Genomic DNA, 20,959 nt, shown 5'->3' with positions numbered 1-20,959 from the left:
TTTGATCCGATACTTTTTCTATACTTTTACTTAAATTTTAGCTGCGCTCGAGTTAAATTAAACAACGCTAGTATGAAATTATTAGCCGCATAAACTCAAGAATGTATTGCGTTACAGGAATCACATGAAAAAAATGAATAGGTTCCTGCTGGATTTGCAGAATCTTGATTGGCAGATTCAGGACAATGAAACCCCGTTGCGCGGTGATTATCCGAGATTCCGCAGAACCGAGCTGCTGACCGACGGCGCAAAATCGGTGAGTCCAATAGATCGTCCTCGTAAATCCATCCTCCGATTGTCGTTGCGATGCGTTGGACTCCTTTGGGATTTCCAAGGGCATTGCGTTCATTCCGTGTCGAGGCACATGCCGCATAGAAACCCCAAAGCTGCCTCAACAAATTCCGTCTCGAAAACTTGCGCCTTCATTAATAATTTAATTTTTTAATCGGGACATTCACAATCATCAGACATACCTAATTGGCAGTAAGTATCTTTTATACCATATCGGAATTAAAAATATTGCTGTATAATTAATAACAAATAAATAAAGATATTACTATATAATTAATAATAAAATCTGAAAAAAGAGACACTTAAAAAGTCAATGTATTTTAATTAGCCGAGTTCTCGACTGATACAATGATGAAAATTAAATTTATCCCGATTAATCGTTGTAAAATAAATGGCTAAAACCATTTTCGCTCAATCACGATTTACACTTTTAATTGTTTTAATTTTAATAGTTTCTTCTTTAACAAATCTGCCGCAAGTTTCTCTGAAAAATCTCGGAGAAAGTTTAGTTTTTGCAAAAGAGGTGATACTTAGATTCGAAAAGGACAGTTAGGAAACGCAGGGATTGACGGATAATAATAGCTGCGTAAATTATTAATTACGATTAGATTTATTGCATAGGTCAATATATATATTATCTGACTTTCCCGTGATCGCTGCAGATGATCGACTACGTACGACACACACATGCACATCTAAACGTATACAGGTGACAATTGAATTCAAAGTAATTCCTCAAAATAATGGGAACGTTTAAGAATTGTAATATTCAAGCACATATCTCTTATATTCTATACTATATTCACACATCGTCAAACTTTATTTCATAGTTTCATATTATATGACCGGTAATCGTAGTCAGATTCTATATTTAAGATCGTCAAGTCTGGTGTCAAAGGTAGTCTTAAGACTCCATCCGGCCAATAAAATGACTGTGTTAGCATCTTAAGACATTTATACTTAAGACGGTCTTGAAATAAGAATGGACTATGAATACCGGCCATGTGAGTTCCTGAACTTAAGAACTTTTATAAGTTCTTAAGTTTCCTTTAAGAGATTTTGGAACTCTTAACGCTTAAATAACGATATTTTTTAAATTATCTTTTATGTTGAATAACAAATAAGTTTGAAATGAAATAACAGCTATTGTTTTCTCTTACATTTCATTGTTCGAGCGTTGTGAAAAATACATTAAAAAAGTGAGAAATTATTATTGTAAACGCCAAATTGTTGTACTTTCTTTAAAACGTAGAACAAAAAGGAGAAACGTAATTAGAAATATCGAAATAGGAAATTAATTTTCCTTCTTACACTTCTCATACCCTAATTATTATTACCAATCAACTGTCTACAGACATAAACATCGGTATATTCGTTACATAATTAAAGGCTTTACCGTTGTGTCTCAGAGACGGGCGCGTTGCAAGACTTAGGGAAATATTCGCTGGACAGTTTCTTTCAGTCAACGAGAGGCACCATCGCGCTTACGCCGGAGATAACTTGGGACTTAGCAGGCCAGTAGGATTCAAACGCAGCCACCACAGGGCCACTAAGGCCCAAATCATCACCAACATTTTCCGTCCTTATCCGTCCACCGCGCGAGCGTTCTGGTATCTGAAAAAGATATCCCAAAAGCAATTATTTACTCGTAAAACTTCTTTGAAGATCGCGTTTTTATACGCTATTTTAGTTTTCAATCAATTAAAGGAAAAAGTGCTTAAGTGACATTAAGTCCACTAACTACAATTCGTGTCAGAGTTCAAGATCCTGTTATATTACAATTTTGCAAAATATACGCATAGACAAAATGTATATATCAAGATACATTAGTAGTCGGTTCTTAGACCGGTATTCATAGTCAAGGTCTTATGTATAAGATCGTCGTTTATCTTTAAATGCTGCAAAATGCGAAAATTTATTGGAAAATTAAAATATACGCATAGATAAAATGTATATCAAGATACATTAGTATACGGTTCTTAGGCCGGTATTCATAGTCAAGAAGTCAAGGTCTTATATATAAGCTCGTCTTCAGTTTACCTTTACATACTCCGTAGCCAATGAAATGAGTTATACATTATCTAAAAATAAACTTGAGACGATCTTAAATATAAGATTTGACTATGAATATGTACCACCCACAGAGCCATATTAGCATCTTAAGACATTACTTAAGACGGTCTTGAAATAAGAACGGACTATATATGAATACCGGCACAATTATCATCAATCAGGCGATCTTGTTCATTGCTGGACATAGGCCTCTTTTAAACCTTTCGACTTTTGCAGAAAGTTCTTATTAGTATTTATATTTGTGCAGTTCTCGTAGATCGTTTAACACATAAGCGCTAAATGCAAATTATATAATTTTTTTAGGCGGCTGTAATTTACGGTACACGATAAATTACGCGAGAGGGTTACGGGAGGAAGGTTGGGCGTCTCTTACTCAGAGCGCGATATCCGTCCATCTCTTTTTCTTTCTCAGTTTCTGCGAGGCCAAACGTTTTCTGAAACGTTGCCGCATTCAAATACGTCGGAAGCGTTTAATGACCGCTCGTCGGCCAAGACTGTTCGTCTTATTCATTACGCTAAGTACTCAGAAGTGCACCTAGTCATCCGCAGTGATTTTATGCACGCCACGAAGTAACGGGTGTGCCGGAAGCGTTATCGGGAGGACGAGATAAAAGGTGGCTGTGAGGATGCACGAGAGAACTCGCGATCCTTTCGGGTCGCGTATACTTAGATACGGGGACGAAGCGTCCAGTTCTGGTTTCTGATGTCATTACCCCTCATGGACGAACGATAAATAAATAATAGGTGTAAAAAAAGAAGGTTTAAGAGAATGAAGAGTTTTAAACGACGTGATATGACCTATAGCCGATGCAGTTGATTTAATCGGTTTACGAAATGGCTTTCATACAATGACGAGAGAAAGTTTATATTCTTCTACAAATCTTTAACTCTAAGTTTTTTAATACGTTTTAATTTTGCAATACCTGACAAAATAAGGAAACCCTAGAGTCATTTTAAAGTTTATTAATAGCTTATTAATAATTTATTAATTATAGCTTGAACCTATTCTAAAGAAAGGGAGCAGTTACAAAAGACCTATAGGTCGAGGTAACCAGGGGCTTTAGACTTAGCCCTTATACTTCCGTCTTGAAAGTAATAAATACGTCTTACGCTTTTCTTTGTGCAAAACGATAGAAAAGCATTCTTCCGAATGACTTCTTGGCTATTTTGCGCTGAAGAAAAAGGTTTCTAATTCATCTAATACACAAAAAAAGAAGTAGGGGTAAACAGCATAGTTGTTGCAGGCCACTCTACAGTGGCCACATCTTGAAAAATTAAAGATTATAAAGAAATACTACTAAAATGTTTTTAATTATAAATACAAAAATATTATAATTATTATTTTTTTATAATTAAAAAACATTTTAATAGTATTTCTTTATAATCTTTAATTTTTTAGAGTGGTCAACAACTCTGTGTACTGTTTACCCTTATCAAATCAAAACTTATATACTCGTATATACGCAACAATCTATAATCTTGAAATGAAATATATATTGTTAAACAAAGAAAACTTACTTGAATGAAGTCATTTATATAGTTCAACCAAGAAAAAAAGTTGAAATAAAAAGTTGAAATTTTTATAAGAAGATTATCCGTTGTTGCGTATATACATAGATATGAGTATATAAATTTTGATTTGACATTTCTTTTTTTCTGTAGCTAAGGTATTGTAATAAAACATAAATGGCCGATGGTTAAAAGTAGGCTTAACATTTTCCGCCATTTCATATTTCCTCTTTCTTGCGTCGCGTAAGTTCATTTATCTCTGAGAAAATCTGTATAGCTGAAAGAAAGTATTTAAGACATCGTCGCTTCAGTTAAACAAAACCTGACGACAGTCAATGTTGAATCACTCTTACAACGTCGCGACGTTTCAATAATTAAAATCATAGCGGACTTAATGTTTTCCGCCATTTTGTGGCTTGTAAGCTAGTACATATATAATTCAATTTGAAGTCCAGTTTTCTGGAAAACGTTCAGATATGTCCCATGGCTGCAGGTGGAAGAACCACTCATGCGGCCGACTCCCAAAATCGTCTGTGTTGCATAAAATTCTAAAATTGATAAGCAAATGGGATAGGAGGGAGGGGGATGAGAGCGAATCGATGTGGAGGACGCCGTGTACGATATGGAGCAGCGTGTCGGTCCGACGAACAATGTCGGCGCGATGATTCACGTGGACCGTGTCCAGACTCTCGCGGAAGGGTTGCGTTTAAGGGTTGAATCAACAGTATCTGATTTCTGTCGTCGACGCCGGACTGCGTCTAGGGAATCGGAATTAATTCATCCGGAGTAATCGTTATCGGGTGGAAGAGGGACAGACAGGAAAAATTGACTGTTAGAGATGAAGAGCAATCGCGGCGTCGGTTGCACTCTAATTGGTTTTTTTATTCAGGCGCAAGCTGCACCATTCCTCGATCCGCGATATCTCGGCGAGCGTCGCCGCGTCGCGCTGATCCGAATTGGCACTTGAAAGAGAAAAAAAAAAGAAGAAAAGCGAGAGCGCATCGTCCGCGTCAATTGTTTCGACCTCCGACCCGCGTTTTCGATGTTGCGTCTTGCGTCTACTCACTCGCTCTCCTCTCCTCACCTCACCTCCTGATGGCGGCGCAGGCGGCAGCGGCCGAGCGGCGGCACGTCCACGGTCCACGTGCGATGCATCGACGTGCTGCGGTATCTTGTACGCAGGTGCGAAGCGCGCATCGCCGGGCCCTCATTTCGTCGCGCTCGACGCCCGACGACGCTCGACGTCGTGCACAGGCGTCGCCGGCGCGGGAAGGCGCGAGGTAAGGAGGTAAGGAGGAAAAATCCCACCGGCGACGGAAGAACGGACGACGGTTAACGACGAGGGCGGTTTCCTTCGCACACACCAGAGAGACGCACACACCACTGACGCCGGAGCCGACACTTTTTCGCACACCACCACCCGCCACCACCGCCATCGCCGCCGTCGCCACCGCCGCAGCCGCCACCGCCACCGCCACCGCCACCGTTGCCATCGCCGCCGCCGCCGCCGTCGCCACGCACGGCAACATTTTTGCGCCACACGCACCGCGTGCGTGCGTGCGTGCGTGCGTACGTACTGTTCGTCTCTTTTTTCGACCTCTCGTCCGATGATGGAGGGAGAGAGCGGAAAATCGATCGAGCTGACGACCGACCCTTCTTCTTTTACGAGCCTCGATAGCGCAGAAAAGCGGCCGGACCACACCCTACGACCTATCGTGACGCTTTTGCCGATCGACCGACCAGTCAGCTTCGTCTTCCGGGACCTAAGGGTGGACCCTTCACCCTTTGTATATCCACGCTGCCACGCGGCTCGGGGAGGGGGGAGACAGGGGTTGAGAACCGGAGGAGGCATGGTTACCGCGCGTGTAAAGGGAAGAAAGGCGCGAACGAGCGAGGCGGATAAAACCTTCCCTTTTCCCCGCGTAATCTTCCTTTCTATAATCGAAAGTACCGTGTGTTTGCCGAAGGAGAGATCTCGAATTTTATTTCGCGGGATGCAGCCAAACGGAAGGGCATTATCTCGGTGAAGGTTGCGCAAGGATACGCTTAATAACACGATATATGCTCTCATTATCGTTATCGCTTTTTGAACACGAAATCTTTTATATGTATATGTGTAACTTCTGTTGCCAGCCGATAAGTTTAAACCTAAATTTATGCGGGAAATAGAGCAACGCTGCAACGTTGAAAAAGTATACAGCATTATAAATAAGCGTGTTTTCTAGAATTCTTCTTGCTAAAAATATCGAGTTCTCTATGTCTCTAGTGAACACGCGCTGATACGTTAATTGATAAAGTTTGTCAGTTTATTAAAACTGACAAGTTGATATAATATTTTAATAAACTTTGTTGAGATTTTTTTTTTCAAAAATTAAAGTTGGTTATGTTGGTTTATTTAATTAATTTTTAACTCTTATCGCCCGCTGTTTATTGAATTTTTTGCGAATTTTGTTACATCAATCACATAAGAGTTTATAAATTTTGTTTTTTACATCGTGAGATATTTTGAGAATCTTATTTTTTACACAATTTTTCGCCTTTTATTCTGCACAATTATATAATTACATGTATACACCAGGAACAGAAGCGAACATTAACCCTTTGTGGCACAAAATTTCTCCTGAATAATCGTTGTTTGCTGAATTTTTGTATATGGGGGTTTTGAGAGTTAATTGCAAATTTGAAATCAAAATTGAGAAATCAAGATAGATTCAACATGGCAGCCAAATTGAAAAAAATTAACTATGGCTTATATTTACGTATTAAATTTTGTACGTAGTTTTATAGGCTTCTGATTTTAAATCTGTACATGGAAAGAACGGTTTTGCTGAAGTATTTAAAAATTTAGCTAGATACAGATCTGAAAATAATTTTGTTGGACCATCAAAATAATTATGTAGAACACTCAAACTGAAAAGTTTGCTAAAATATCAAAATTTTTTACAGCATTATCATCATACTTCTCACCGACCTACTATAATAAATTTGATAGTGCAAATTATTTTCAGATCTGTATCTAGCTAAATTTTTAGATACTTCAGCAAAACCGTTCTTTCCGTGTATAGTCAAAATTTGAAGATACAAAATGGCGGATCCAATATCGAAGAAATTATTGCTATTTTTTAACGAAAAAGGTCTAATATAAATAAAAAGTATATATTATAAATATACGGCAAATGTAAGTTTTTCAAAATTCTTACAAGAGAATCTTGCAAAGTGTCAAATTCTGATTGTAATAACATTTTATTTTGAAAGTGATAGATGAATTTTTAGAAATGGTCAGTGGGAGGACCAAAAAAGGGAAAAACTATTACATATTTATGTTATTCATAATAAGTTCATATACACGTACAAGTCTTAGAAACAACAATAATACCAAATATGTTACACAAACCAATTATGAAGTACGTAAAAACACAGAAAAACTGTGAAGAAATAGTTCCCATATATATAGAGAGACACTATGCAACAATAAGGATCAATTTCTGTTGCCAGCCGATAAGTTTAAACTTTTTATGTGGGGAAATAGAGCAACATAAAAAAACAGCATTAATTGTTATAAATGAGCTCTTGAGTATACATTTTTTTGAATTTTTACTAAAAATTGAGTTCTCTGTGTCTAGTAATACACGCTGATACGTTAATTGATAAAGTTTGTCAGTTTACTAAAACTTACAAGTTGATAATATTTTAAGAAACTTTGTTGAGATTTGTTTTTTTCAAAAATTGAAGAGTTAGCTATGTTAGTTCATTTTTTTTTAACTTTTTACTTTTATCTCCCGTTTATTGAATTTTTGCGAACTTTATTACATCAATCACATGACAAAAGTTTATACAAATTTTGTTTTCCGCATCATGAGATAGGAGTATGAACAGTATACAGTTGTTGGCCACTTTAGAATGATTGGCCAAACCTAAAAAATTAAAGATTATAAAGAAATACTATTAAAATGTTTAAAAGTGCGTATTAAATATTTTTGTATTTATAATTCTTTCATTTTAATAGTATATTTCTTTATAATCCTTAATGTTTTAAGATGTGGCCAATCATTGTAGAGTGGCCAACAACTGTACCTCTATCTTGAGAATTTTATTCTATGCTATTCTACACAATATTATACAAGCACAGATTCCCAGGAACAGAAGTGCGAACATTAATGAGCTTGCGCTGATGACGGAACTACGCGATTTAACCGATCTAGGTAGCACGGCCATCGACGAGATTAGCGATTTGCAGATCCGCGTTCCGGAACTGGTTCATCGAACCGGCGTATTCTAGATGGCTGACCAGGTCAGAGAGGGGCGGGAGATATGTAAACGTTAAACGTTAAACGTTAACCGTCGGGATCGCGCGAACGATTTGGACGGTTTTCCACCATCCCACTCGCCCCATCCGCACCGGTGCCGGCCATGCAGCTTCGGCCTGGTTTTTTCCACCCATTCGCGCGAATTGCTCGACGAGCGATTTGTTTCACGATGCCTCGGCTATTCGGCCGAAGTTAGAGACAATGGCCGTTTAAAGCGCACGCCGCGCAACTGCGATCGTTAAGCGTCAGGCTGTACGGTGTATCGCATATTATCTGCGGCGTGCCATAGGGCAGAGCGCGAGTGGTATGGGCGAGTCAACGAATTATCATGGTAATCACAGAACAGTAGCCGGCTGGCTGTACCGAAAGGTCAGAACGATGCCACGAGATTGCGGCGCAAGGAAAGGTACTATACGGCGGTGGACACTGTCCGTGACGTCCAGTGGTATTCTCGCCTCGATATCCGCTTCTGCCGAGCTAGAGATCAGCCTCGCCTCGCCCCAGCTCCGCGGCAAATAAACGCACCAATGAGGATCGATTCGACGACGAATTTCGCGTACGAGCAAACGTGGGCGACGAACGAGGCCATTCTGGTTCTCTTGAACATCAGTCAATTAAAATTTGTTATTTTTTTTACTCCCTGGATCAACCATGTTTAAAGACGCGGCGTTTCAATTTCCAATTCTTCATCTGAAGAATTTCCTCGTTAAATTATATAAAATTTGAGCTATTTGAGATATTTGAAGATATAATTTATCTTATCATATTTATTGAATATGATGTATATTATCTCTCACTCGAAATATATTATTTTACGATTTATTCATGTTTTTATTGAAAAAAGTCGAATATCTTTTCAATTCACTTTTTCAATATCACGTTGTTACTTCACCCGACTTCCTTGTCAATTGTCGTTTAATGCTTTCGTCGTAAAGGATCCAGCGAGTCGAGAGCCACTGTACTGCCTCTATGAGATAAGAGAGTCGTGATCCCGAATGGTGCGGTGCAGAGAGAGAGATACGCATCTAGTATGCCCTGAATTAATAAATAATAATGCAATATTGCCGCACACGCGCTCGGACAGGTTCGACCTACCGGTCAACTGCTTACCAGATCGGTCGCGCTTAGACGATGCCTCTGACATGTTAGATCGTATCGGCTAAACTGTACATTAAAACACCCGAATAATTACGTCAGTCCTTTTGTAAAATATAAAACGTAATTCCCTTGAATGAAAATATCGTAGTTTTTGTCATAATGCCAACGCATCTTTCAGGATAATGAAACTTTATTGCGGTTTCAATCTGAAAAGTATATGCTGGTTATACGGATATACTCTTATCCCGTAGCTGAAGAAATGTTTTCGGAAATTATAATTTCCCCTCTCGAAAAATTATATTAGCGATTTAATCGTGATAAACTTATAATATTCTCATGCGCCTTTTTATATCGACGAATATATTTCACATCTCGTACAAGGTATTTCGGCACAAGAAAGAAAAGCTCTCGCTATGTCTGTTCATATTCGTTCGGAAGTATTCATTCGTGATCGTTTGTGACGATATGGGATTTTACACTGTTAAATATTAAAGGATGAAATTTAAATCAATATAACCTCTTGAGTTAAATAACATTGTTATTTTTAACTACTATATGTGTGTTGAAATTTATTATTTATTTTAACACAAAACACAGTATTATTTTAACTTCATTGGTTTAGTTAAATTAATAATGCTCTTATAGAATAAGAGCAGTGACGACTTATAGAAATGGTTAAAAATTAGTCAAATTGAGTATAATTTGGCAGTGTGTGTTTTGGATATCGTAGCTGTTTCGATCATTCCTCTTCGAGGATTCCGTCGAAGATTCTGCTGAGAACAGAACTTCACATCTATCCGCAACCCTCGGTTGTCACATTTCCAGGACTCGCCGTTTATTTCGCGGAAATGCACGTCGAAGATTGCGACAACATTGACTATTGTCTACAGCTGCGCGAATTGTCAAACGGCAGCGGGATATTCCGTCGTGGAGAAACAACAGGTCCATTTTCGTTCTACGATCGCTTCCTATAGCTTTTGCCATTATCCTTTCACAAATTCCGTATCGACAGACGTCGGACCCGGTGCCATGCCGGTCGGAGACCCGAGCGATCGGGGAGACCGGTCGCTCGGCCGCGCTCCGATAGCGCTCGCATGCAATAAACATCGGAGCTCTCTAATGGATCCTAAGCTCAACAATGGCGAGACACGCAGCATCTGGACGCGCTAGGAGCGCGGGGGAGAGTGCGCACGTACAAGACGCGGCTACCTGCCGAGGAGGACGAGGAAAACCGCGCCTACCCTTCATCTCTCCCGAGACGAATCGCGGGGACTATATCGCGCGTTCATTATCTTATAGCTACTATCTCTTATCGTCCTATCTTAACTACCACCAGAAGTATATCCTCTTACACGCTACGTTTCTAGGGATGACGCTTAAATATTTAATGGCCGGCACGAGAATGCGCGTTTGTTGCGCGCGAGTAAAACGCGTCCGCAGGAGGCGAGCGTCTCGATCGGGAGACGTGTCTCCGTCCGATCCGGGCGAATCTTGGTCTCGCTCCTGAAATATTCGTGTTGTCGTATATCCGGCCAGGGTGTCTCTTGAACGAGATTAAAGGCGAAGCGTGAAGCTTCTCATCGGAGAATTCGTCCGGCGGTGCGTCACGGGCGCGCATCGGGGGCAATAAATAGGGAAGAGTGCTCCACGCCCATGCTCGACTGTCTACCATGGAAGCCGTGTCGTGAGTTATGACTGTTCCAGGTGAATTATAACACGTATAGTGCATACCAGAATCCGCACACGTGTGTATACCGCTGCGCGCGGACCATTAAGGCGCGCTTGCGGCTCTCCTCCTCGACGAGCGACAGCGCGCGATTCCTTCTTCGCCTTCTTCTTGCTTCGGGACGTTTCCTCCAGTGTTTTTCAATTTGATATCACAACCGAGGAGAGTTTGCTATCGCGACCGATCTCCCGGCTCGCGGGCGTGCTGCCCGGGCTGAACGCCGCGCCGCGTCGGAAAATCGATATGCCTCTCGACGATAGCTTGGATCATCGCCCTCGTATACCTCTTCGTCGCGGTATAGAGGAAATCACCGTCCTCGACTTTCGATCCTTCGATCCGGGAAAGAAAATGTCTGGAGCATCGCGAGAGCCGAGTTTATCGACTTTTCCAGACTGTCTCATACCGTCTTTTCCTGACGGTCTCGGAAGCTTTTCGTGGGAAGCGTTAACTTAAAGAGGCTGCGGGGGTGCGGACGAAAAGGAAGCGTGCACACACGACAGTCATATTTCAGAATTAGCGACGCGACGCGATGCAGCAATGATACGTAGCAACGCTCGTTGCAGCGCGGCGCGACGCAACGCGTCGAAAGGTCACACGAGTCGAAGCCTGGAAGGCCAGGCTGGCCAAGTGCGCCTTGGCGGAGTCTAATCCGGTTAACGTGGAGGAACTACGGTGGTCTCGTGACAGACAAGCGGGACGGAATTTCTCATAATTATTGACCGCGGTCTCAGCGAGCGGCGCACTAGCCGCGGATCAACGCTAATAAAGTGCAGCAAACGCTCTCAGCGGAAAGTAAAGGCAGGCGAGATAGTCCGGGAGCCCGCTGCCATTTTTAATGACCAAAATTAAGAAACCTAAGATTTTGCTGTTATGTATGGTTCATTTAGTATTACTACTAAACGAAGTGACCGCGGCGTCAGCTTGCGCATTTGCGGTGGGTGTTGCCGCGGCAGCCACCCACACACGTATAATTATAATAAAAATAAACCGACATAAAGAAAGCTGAGACTTTGTTTGTATGACGTTTATTATGATATTATGATCTAAATAAACGGAAAATAATAGTCAGCTGACTTCATGGTGGGGGGTTGTATGTATACGTCAGCTTCCCGCCCAAACATGCGAAAAATATGCGCTGAGTAAACTTATACTAAGAAAGCTGAAATTTGGGGAAGTGATAGTCGACTTTAACAGTTTCACGAAAATAATTGTCCGCTGAGCTTTTCGCGGTGGAAAAGTGCTCAGCTGAGGACTGTAAGATACGGCGCGTCGCTATGAGCGCGGGCGCGTGGCATCCTTCACTGCATCAGCTGAGCACTTTTCCACTGCGAAAACCTAAGCGGACAATTATTTTCGTGTAACTGTTACAGATAACTATAAGTTTACAAAATTTTAGCTTTCTTGGTTTCAGATAACTTGATTTTTATTAATAAAACGGTGCGTATATGCGCGCGGGCGCGTTGCGCCTATCTCACGGCATCAGCTGCTTCTCTCTCACGCTAAATTATGCTATTGATTATATTCAAATATGTAATTATATTTAACGCATTTATTGACAAAAATAATTTTTAATTTACGTTTTTTTTTTAAATACGTATGAGGTATGAGACATTTACTCTTCAGTCTTCCTCATCATTGCCCTCAAACTCTTGCTCACTTTCGTGGTCGCTGTATATAATCCATATCGATCATCGGCGTCCGATCCTCATCATCTGTAAGCAAATATAATAAATAATATATTATTACATAAAAAATAATTGCATAAAAAAGTTTTTTAATTTAGTTTTATAATTTTAATACATATATAATATAATAATATAATAACGCAAGAGCAAAATTTTGAAATTAATTAGAATATTATTTACAAAAAGTTTTTACGTTATAATAAAAAATTGTTTTAATTGTTTCTAAACTGTAAAAAGTACCAATAACTGGCCACTTAAGCATACGAAGAAAATAAATCTTAAGGGGGTCATCCCGTGTGACGGCTTCAAAAAATCGATTTTTTTTTTGCATAAATCTAATCTAGAGCATGCATAGAATATACTGGCAAAGTAATTTTCCGAAATTCGAAGTCATTGAAAAGTTACAGCAGTGAGAAGGTAAAGTGTTTAAGCACGCAGTTGAGCGCTCGGCGCTTTCAAACGCGTTTTTCTCAAAACTGTATTTTTTAAACTGGTGTCCATGATTTCTCGAAAACGGTTCAATGGATTTAAATAAAATTTGAATGGTAGATTCAGCACATGTGTGGCTATCGCGGGAACTAGAATTTTTAAAAAATATTGAGCCGTTTTCTGTCCGCATAAAAAAATAGTCGCAAAAAATCATGTTATTTTGAGTTATAATTTTTAAAAGCATGCAAAAAATTGAATTTTTAATATTTTCAAATAATCCTAGTTCCCGCGATAGTCATTTATCTATAGATTAAAATGCAATTTGGCTTTTTTATTTTAGATAAACCAGTCTGCCGGAATCGTGGACACCGTTTGTCTGCTTTTTTTTTACATGGGTGCCATTCCAGTGATGTAACTCGCCATCGACGCTATATTTTCAAATAAAAAAATTTACACATATAGTTTTAGATGTAATAAATATATAGTAAAAATTTAGAAGCTCTGTATTTTTTCATTTCGCCGCAAAAAAATGCAAAAAAACCTTAAAAAAAACGGTCATCACACGGGATGACCCCCTTAAATCTAATACATAAAATTAATTTTATGCTACAAAAAACTTTTTTATTTAGGAAGTTATAACTATTTTCTACTTAAACGAGTAAAAAAAGTGATATTTTTTGCGGTATTTTATTTAAATAAAATAAAAATGTAGTAGACATCGATGTATGTACCAATACATGACCAGCCAAAATGCGATTGTCCCAGCGTCCAAATTATGAGGTCCTAGTAACTAGCCATGACTTTTGAAGTGTATTAAAATAATTTAAAAAAAAGGAATTTTATTTCGCAGAGTAAAAAAAAGCAAGAAGAAAATAATAAATAAGTTAATAAAAAAACATTAGAAAAGTTAAAAATATAAAAATATTGGATAATGAAATGAGGTTAGACCACCTTGTGTTTCTAACCTTAAGAGGTTAGAAAATATATAGTCTTAAAAAAAGTTTTTACAGTCTAATAAATAATTTATTTTTATTATTAATGTTTTAAATAAATAAATTTATTTATTATTAATTAAAAAATGGATTTACAATCTAATAAATAATTTATTTTTACTACTAATTTAATATTAAATCACTTAAAACTTCAATACAACACATTTTAACAGAGTGTTTATAATAGTTGTTGGTGTCCTTTTATATCAGAAAAGGATATCATAAGTGGTAAAATAAGTGTTAATATAGTACCTTTAGCATTTACTGTGAACAAAACAGTTGTGCTTTCTTTCTCATCACCATGCACATGTACAATTTTATAAAGACTTTGATCCTTTACGAGCCATTAATACACTGTCTGCCTTTGGAACTAAGAAAAAAGAACTTTTATCTAACAAATACTCTTGACAGATGGATGTCCAGTAGGTTTAACTTTTGTAAATGTTCTTTCACTTCTCTGAATTAATTCTTTAAAATATCTTCTGTTGCTGATGCTCAATTCATTGTCAAATTTATTGCGATTCTTGGAGTCACATCTGGATGTCTACGACAAAAAACTTTTCCACCAGTGCCTGCCTGGTTTATTATCCTTTAAAAAGGACTCAGTGATAAGTTTCTGCAGACATTGAAGATGTTGACTGGATTTTCTATTGCAGCCAAAAAGATTTCCCTGTAACAAAATCTCAATATCTTCAGTATGCAGTGCAGAAACTGATCACTGAGTCTCCTTTCAAGGATAATAAACCAGGCAGATACTGATAGGAAAAGTTTTTGTCGTTAGACATCCAGATGTGACTCCAAGAATCGCTCAAAATTTGACAATAAATTCAGCATCAGCAACAGAATTAAGATATGTTTTAAAGAATTAGTTCAGAAAAGTGAAAGAACATTTACAAAAGTTAAATCTACTAGACATCCATCTGTCAAGAGTATTTGTTAGATGAAAGTTCTCTTTTCTTGGTTCCAAAAACAGACAGGCAAAGAATTTACAATTTGAGGTTATATACAACATGTCAATAAAAATGAACGAAAGAAATGCATAAAACAGAAAAAATATAATATAGTTTAGTACACTATCATTACAAGTAATGTTTACAATAAATATACTTACAAATTTCGTACAGAAAACTTATAAACAAAGCACAAAAACTCGAACGCGTGTTGCGGCTAGATACTAGGACACACAAGTAAGCATTGAGATGACGATTCGCCCGATAACTGGACAGCCGGCTAGTTTTCGGACAGGCAAGATTGTCACGTACTGATTCATAGCCATGTAAATTTTTATTGAAAAAACAATTTAAATGAGCAATTTTTTATTTTTTATTTATTATAAATATTATTAAGATTATATATGTAGAGACTTTATTTATGCAGAAATATCTAATATTATGATTATTATCATCTTAGCAAGAATCACACTTTTCTTAGCCATATCTTAAAGAATCTATGAAGACTCACGGTGCATTTGACTACGATAATTCAAACAATTTTTTAAATATTTTAAACAAAATTTTTAGTGGCATAATTTTTTATATAAGACACTGAATAACCAAATAACATAAATCAGTAAAAATATTTTTCTTACTTTATGTACATAGCTTAATAAAAAATAAAATGTCCATCAATGGCCAAGTAATAGGACATGGCCCGTCATTGGTACTTTTACCTTATTTTTAAATTAAAAACAAAACTAAAATTTAAAATTACACTTGAATAAAGAAATACTGAAATAGTGAAGTATAATTCTGACCTGCAGTACTTTCTTTTTCTTCCTCGATGGTAATATCGCCAAGAGAAGGGGGTAGCTGATCGCCGTCGAACCATTTGAACAAAAATTTATTGTCCTCTTCTCTCCAGCCATAATCAGTCGGGTGCAATTCAGTTGGAACAGCGAGATGTGCATGGACTCAAATATTAGCGATGTACGTCGTCCGAAGCAAATGTTGGTGCAGTTCGATTTTGCAAGGCGGTAGAGCTGACCCGTCTATATTCTTTGCTGGCAGACGAAATATGTCATCGTTGTCCAAGATGTTGTACGTTTTGAAAAACATAGCAGCTCTTGCTTCGTTTACACTGTTAATTTTTTTAAAATTGTATAGTCGGCAAACATATTCTTCAATTGTTGTAAACGTGCTCTCCAAGTTTCCGTCAGGTGCGTTACTTAGTTTAATGAAACTATCAATATATACTGCAGAGCTATGTAATAATTTGTAGGGACGGCTTTTCCCTTTCTTGAAAAAGGAAGGATTATAATCGCAGCCAGTGAAGGCATGGAAATCCGGCAGTGCTGCGCTCAGTTGAGGGCCTAATTTTTTATATAATTCGCTGATATTTATAATGCGTTGTTTATTGCCGACACCGACTTCCATAGATATTTCAATCTTACGATTACTTATAACGCTCATGTTGCCGAGCATTATGACGGCCACGTCAGTGTCAGAGCATCTAATTGTTACATGCGCGTCGTAATCGATGATCGATGTGACAGACGTGATAAACAATTTTCGTGTCGGCATATACCTGTAGCGATGGTCCTCTTAGTAAGCTGGGCTACAATTGTATTCGATCATAAAACTCCGGTGTTTATGAGCGTGTAGCCGAGACGAGGAAATACATCTCTGTATCTATAAATATTTACTTCTGGCATTTGCATGTGTAAATGTTTATTATTTATAATATTATATATACGTATTTACTGTTTATATTGTCATGTATACATATTTAAGGGTATAATTGAGCGTCAGAGATAAGCAGCTGAGTGCGATAGGCGCAACGCGCCCGCGCGCATATACGCACCGTTTTATTAATAAAAATCAAGTTATCTGAAACCAAGAAAGCTAAAACTTTGTAAACTTATAGTTATCTGTAACAGTTACACGAAAATAATTGCCCGCTGAGGTTTTCGCAGTGGAAAAGTGCTCAGCTGATGCAGTAAGAAAAGATCCCACGCGCCCGCGCTCATAGCGATGCGCCGTATCTTTCAGTCGTCAGCTGAGCACTTTTCCACCGCGAAAAGCTCAGCAGATAATTATTTTCGTAAAACTGTTAAGTCGACTATCACTTCCCCAAATTTCAGCTTTCTTAGTATAAGTTTACTCAGCGCATATTTTTCGCATGTTTGGGCGGGAAAGCTGACGTACAACCCCCCACCATGAAGTCAGCTGACTTTATTTAGATCATAATAAACGTACAAACAAAGTCTCAGCTTTCTTTATGTCGGTTTATTTTTATCAAGAGACACGGTAGTGTCTCGCGCCAAGTACACGCGGAGCGAGACCGACCGTGACTCTTTTACGCGACGCGACGGGTTGCGAGTACCCGAGATGTTGAGATCTCGATAACGAGTGAACGGATCAAGTTCTAAGTAGGCTTGATCGATAGCTTGGGGTCCAATTAGGGGGGGGTTTCTCTCATAATATTCCGCTACGTGCCCTACGAGCGGAGATATTGCGACGCAAAGTCCAAATGTGAAAATTTATTTTTAAGATACTACTTCTACTAACGCCGACGTCTGATATGATGACGTCATAATCAGAAACGTTACTTTCACTTTTTCGACGCTGGCGGCGCAGGTATCGCTAGTTTCGATATCGCGCGCGTATTTCGAAATTAGGTCGATAGACTTATCGGTCAGAAGGAAGATTTCTATTTAGGTAAATTAGGTATATATATAAATAATATATATTGAGTTAACGGAAAAGAAGATTCTCTACGCTTGGCAGAAAATGCCGCTAGGGAATTTTTAAGTCGATTCTTATGAATTAAGCTTGAATGCGATGTCTAGGTATCCCAGGTTGCCGATGACGAGGTCCAGATAGTGCGCTTCATAGTTTTTGGTGTCCAGGTGTAATCGTACGTTGAATTCGATGTCTAGGTGTCCCAGGTTGCCAATGACGAGGTCCACATAGTGCGCTTCGTAGTTTTTGGTGTCCAGGTGTAATAATACGTTGAATGCGATGTCTAGGTGTTCCAGGTTGCCGATGATGATGTCTAGATAGTGAGTTCCGTAGTTTTCGGTGTCTACGTGTATTTATACCTTGAATTCGATGTTTAGGTGTCCCAGGTTGCTGATGACGAGTTCCAGATATCGCGCTCCGTAGTTTTCGGTGTCTAGGTGTAATAATACTTCGAATTCGATGTTCACGTGTCCCAGGTTGCCGATGACGAGATCCAGATAGTGCGCTTCATAGTTTTCGGTGTCCAGGTGTAATCGTACGTTGAATTCGATGTCTAGGTGTCCCAGGTTGCCGATGACAAGGTCTACATAGTGCGCTTCGTAGTTTTCGGTGTCCAGGTGTAATAATACGTTGAATGCGATGTCTAGGTGTTCCAGGTTGCCGATGATGAAATTTAGATAGTGAGTTCCGTAGTTTTAGGTGTCTACGTGTATTTATACCTTGAATTCTATGTTTAGGTGTCCCAGGTTGCTGATGACGAGGTCCAGATATCGCGCTCCGTAGTTTTCGGTGTCTAGGTGTAATAATACTTCGAATTCGATGTTTACGTGTCCCAGGTTGCCGATGACGAGATCCAGATAGTGCGCTTCATAGTTTTCGGGGTCCAGGTGTAATCGTACGTTGAATTCGATGTATAGGTGTCCCAGGTTGCCGATGACAAGGTCCACATAGTGCGCTCCGTAGTTTTCGGTGTCTACGTGTATTAATACCTTGGATTCGATGTCCACGTGTCCCAGGTTGCCGATGACGGGATCCAGATAGTGCGCTTCATAGTTTTCGGTGTCCAGGTGTAATCGTGCGTTGAATTCGATGTATAGGTGTCCCAGGTTGCCAATGACGAGGTCCACATAGTGCGCTTTGTAGTTTTCGGTGTCCAGGTGTAATAATACGTTGAATGCGATGTCTAAGTGTTCCAGGTTGAAGATGACAAAGTCCACATAGTGCGCTTCATAGTTTTCGGTGTCCAGGTGTAAGAATACGTTGAATTCGATGTCTACGTGTCTCAGGTTCCAGGTTGCCGATGACAATGTCTAGATAGTGAGCTCCGTAGTTTTCGGTGTCTACGTGTATTAATACCTTGAATTCGATGTTTAGGTGTCCCAGGTTGCTGATGACGAGGTCCAGATAGCGCGCTCGGTAGTTTTTGGTGTCTAGGTGTAATAATACCTCGAATTCGATGTCTACGTGTTCCAGGTTGCCGATGACGAGGTCCACATAATGCGCTTCATAGTTTTTGGTGTCTAGGTGTATTAATAACTTTAAATCTGAATGGGTGCGTTCAGCCGATACTCCGCTAGCCTAGTAATTGTGAGCAGTCGCTCGTTTTCGCTCGTTTCCTCTCCTTTTAATCCATTAGGTCAAAAGAAGGGAAACGAGCGAAAACGAGCGTCTGCTCACGATTGCTAGGCTAGCGGAGTATCGGCTGAACGCACCCAATGTAGGACACGTAGATATCGAATTCGAGGTATTAATACATGTAGACACTGAAAACTACGAAGCGCACTATGTGGACCTCGTCATCGGCAACTTGGAACACGTGGCCATCGAATTCAAGGTATTAATACACCTGTACACCGAAAACTATAGAGCGCACTATGTGGACCTCGTCATCGGCAACCTGGGACACCTAGACATTGAATTCAAGCTTGATTCATAAGAATCGACTTAAAATTTCCCTAGCGGCAGAATTAGAATTATGTCATGACATAATAAAAATCGCTAAATTAAAATTATGTTTATAGACATAATAAAAATTGGACAAAAATTATGTCTAGACATAATAAAAATTGGATGAATTAAAATTATGTCTGACGTAAAAATAATTATCAAAAATATCGATACCTGAAGATATCGGTACATATACAGTTGCGAACAACATTCAGTAAGACACGCAAATAAAAATAAATAAAGAATTTTACAGTTAACGACTTATTAACATTAATCATGTTTTATTGCGATTATGTTTTATGTTGAAATTGAAAAATATATACAAGGTGTACACCTAAAAGGGTTACAGATTATTATTTAAAAAAAAACTAAGCAAAATATTAAATTGTTGTTTTCTTTAGAAATAATAGTCGGTAACACTTTTAGCTTCATACCTTGTATTATATACTGTTTATAAAATTATAAGATATATTGTTTATAAGATTAAGATGCGTAACACTACAAAAAGGCGTGATATCCGTACAAAATTACCTTTTTAAAAAAAAGGTAAAAAAGAGCGCCAAGTACACGCATAGTAGTGTATATGTATTATGTTGTTACCCTGTTATGTTGTTACCTCGAAAAAAACAAAGTGGTAGTATTATACCTCCAAATAGCTTTATCCTGTACATACTGTTTATAAAATGCGTAATATACTACAAAAAGGCGTGATATCCGCACAAAATTACCTTTTTTAAAAAAAGGTAAAAAAAGGCGCCAAGTACACGTATAGTAGTGTATATGTTGTTACCTAAAAAAAAATGAAAGTGGTAGTATTATACCTCGAAAAAACCTAAGTAACAAGTGGTAGATTTTTATATCTCGAAAAATCTCGAAAAAATCTAAGCAGTAGTATCTTTATTTCCCAAAAATTATAACCCAAGTGATACACGTCACAAAATTATGTTACCTTATCAAAAAGAAGGGTCGCGCTTCAAGTGATCTATTACAATTACAAAAAAGAAATGATATCTCTTTAAATTAGAGCGCCAATTACAGAGAGAACATGTATATTGCCTCAAAAAAATAATTGTTGCACTACTTTGAAAAACCTTTACATTGTGTTAATTAGAAAAGAATGTATAATAACAATTTTATAAGATTAAAAAATTTTATTTAAATTTAACAAGGGAATACAAGATATTTAAATACAAAGTTTACATGTGTATTTTTTAATGGTCAC

General features: G+C 38.5%; 1 protein-coding gene across 1 annotated transcript in view; it reads left to right on the top strand.

Moving 5' to 3' along the window:
- The first annotated feature begins 121 nt into the window (after positions 1-121).
- Positions 122-20,959, top strand: part of LOC143908266 (protein cortex) — a 56,531-nt gene continuing 35,693 nt past the window's right edge. The window contains exon 1 of the mRNA XM_077425769.1: positions 122-256. Coding sequence (XP_077281895.1) covers positions 125-256 — 132 coding nt within the window. The 5' untranslated portion in view covers positions 122-124. The remainder of the gene's footprint in view (positions 257-20,959) is intronic.

Source organism: Temnothorax americanus, unplaced genomic scaffold (assembly GCF_048541705.1).
Source record: "Temnothorax americanus isolate GAGA-0224 unplaced genomic scaffold, ASM4854170v1 Scaffold90, whole genome shotgun sequence".
NCBI classification, from domain to species: Eukaryota; Metazoa; Arthropoda; class Insecta; order Hymenoptera; family Formicidae; genus Temnothorax; species Temnothorax americanus.
This window is presented reverse-complemented; position numbering and strand designations above follow the sequence as displayed.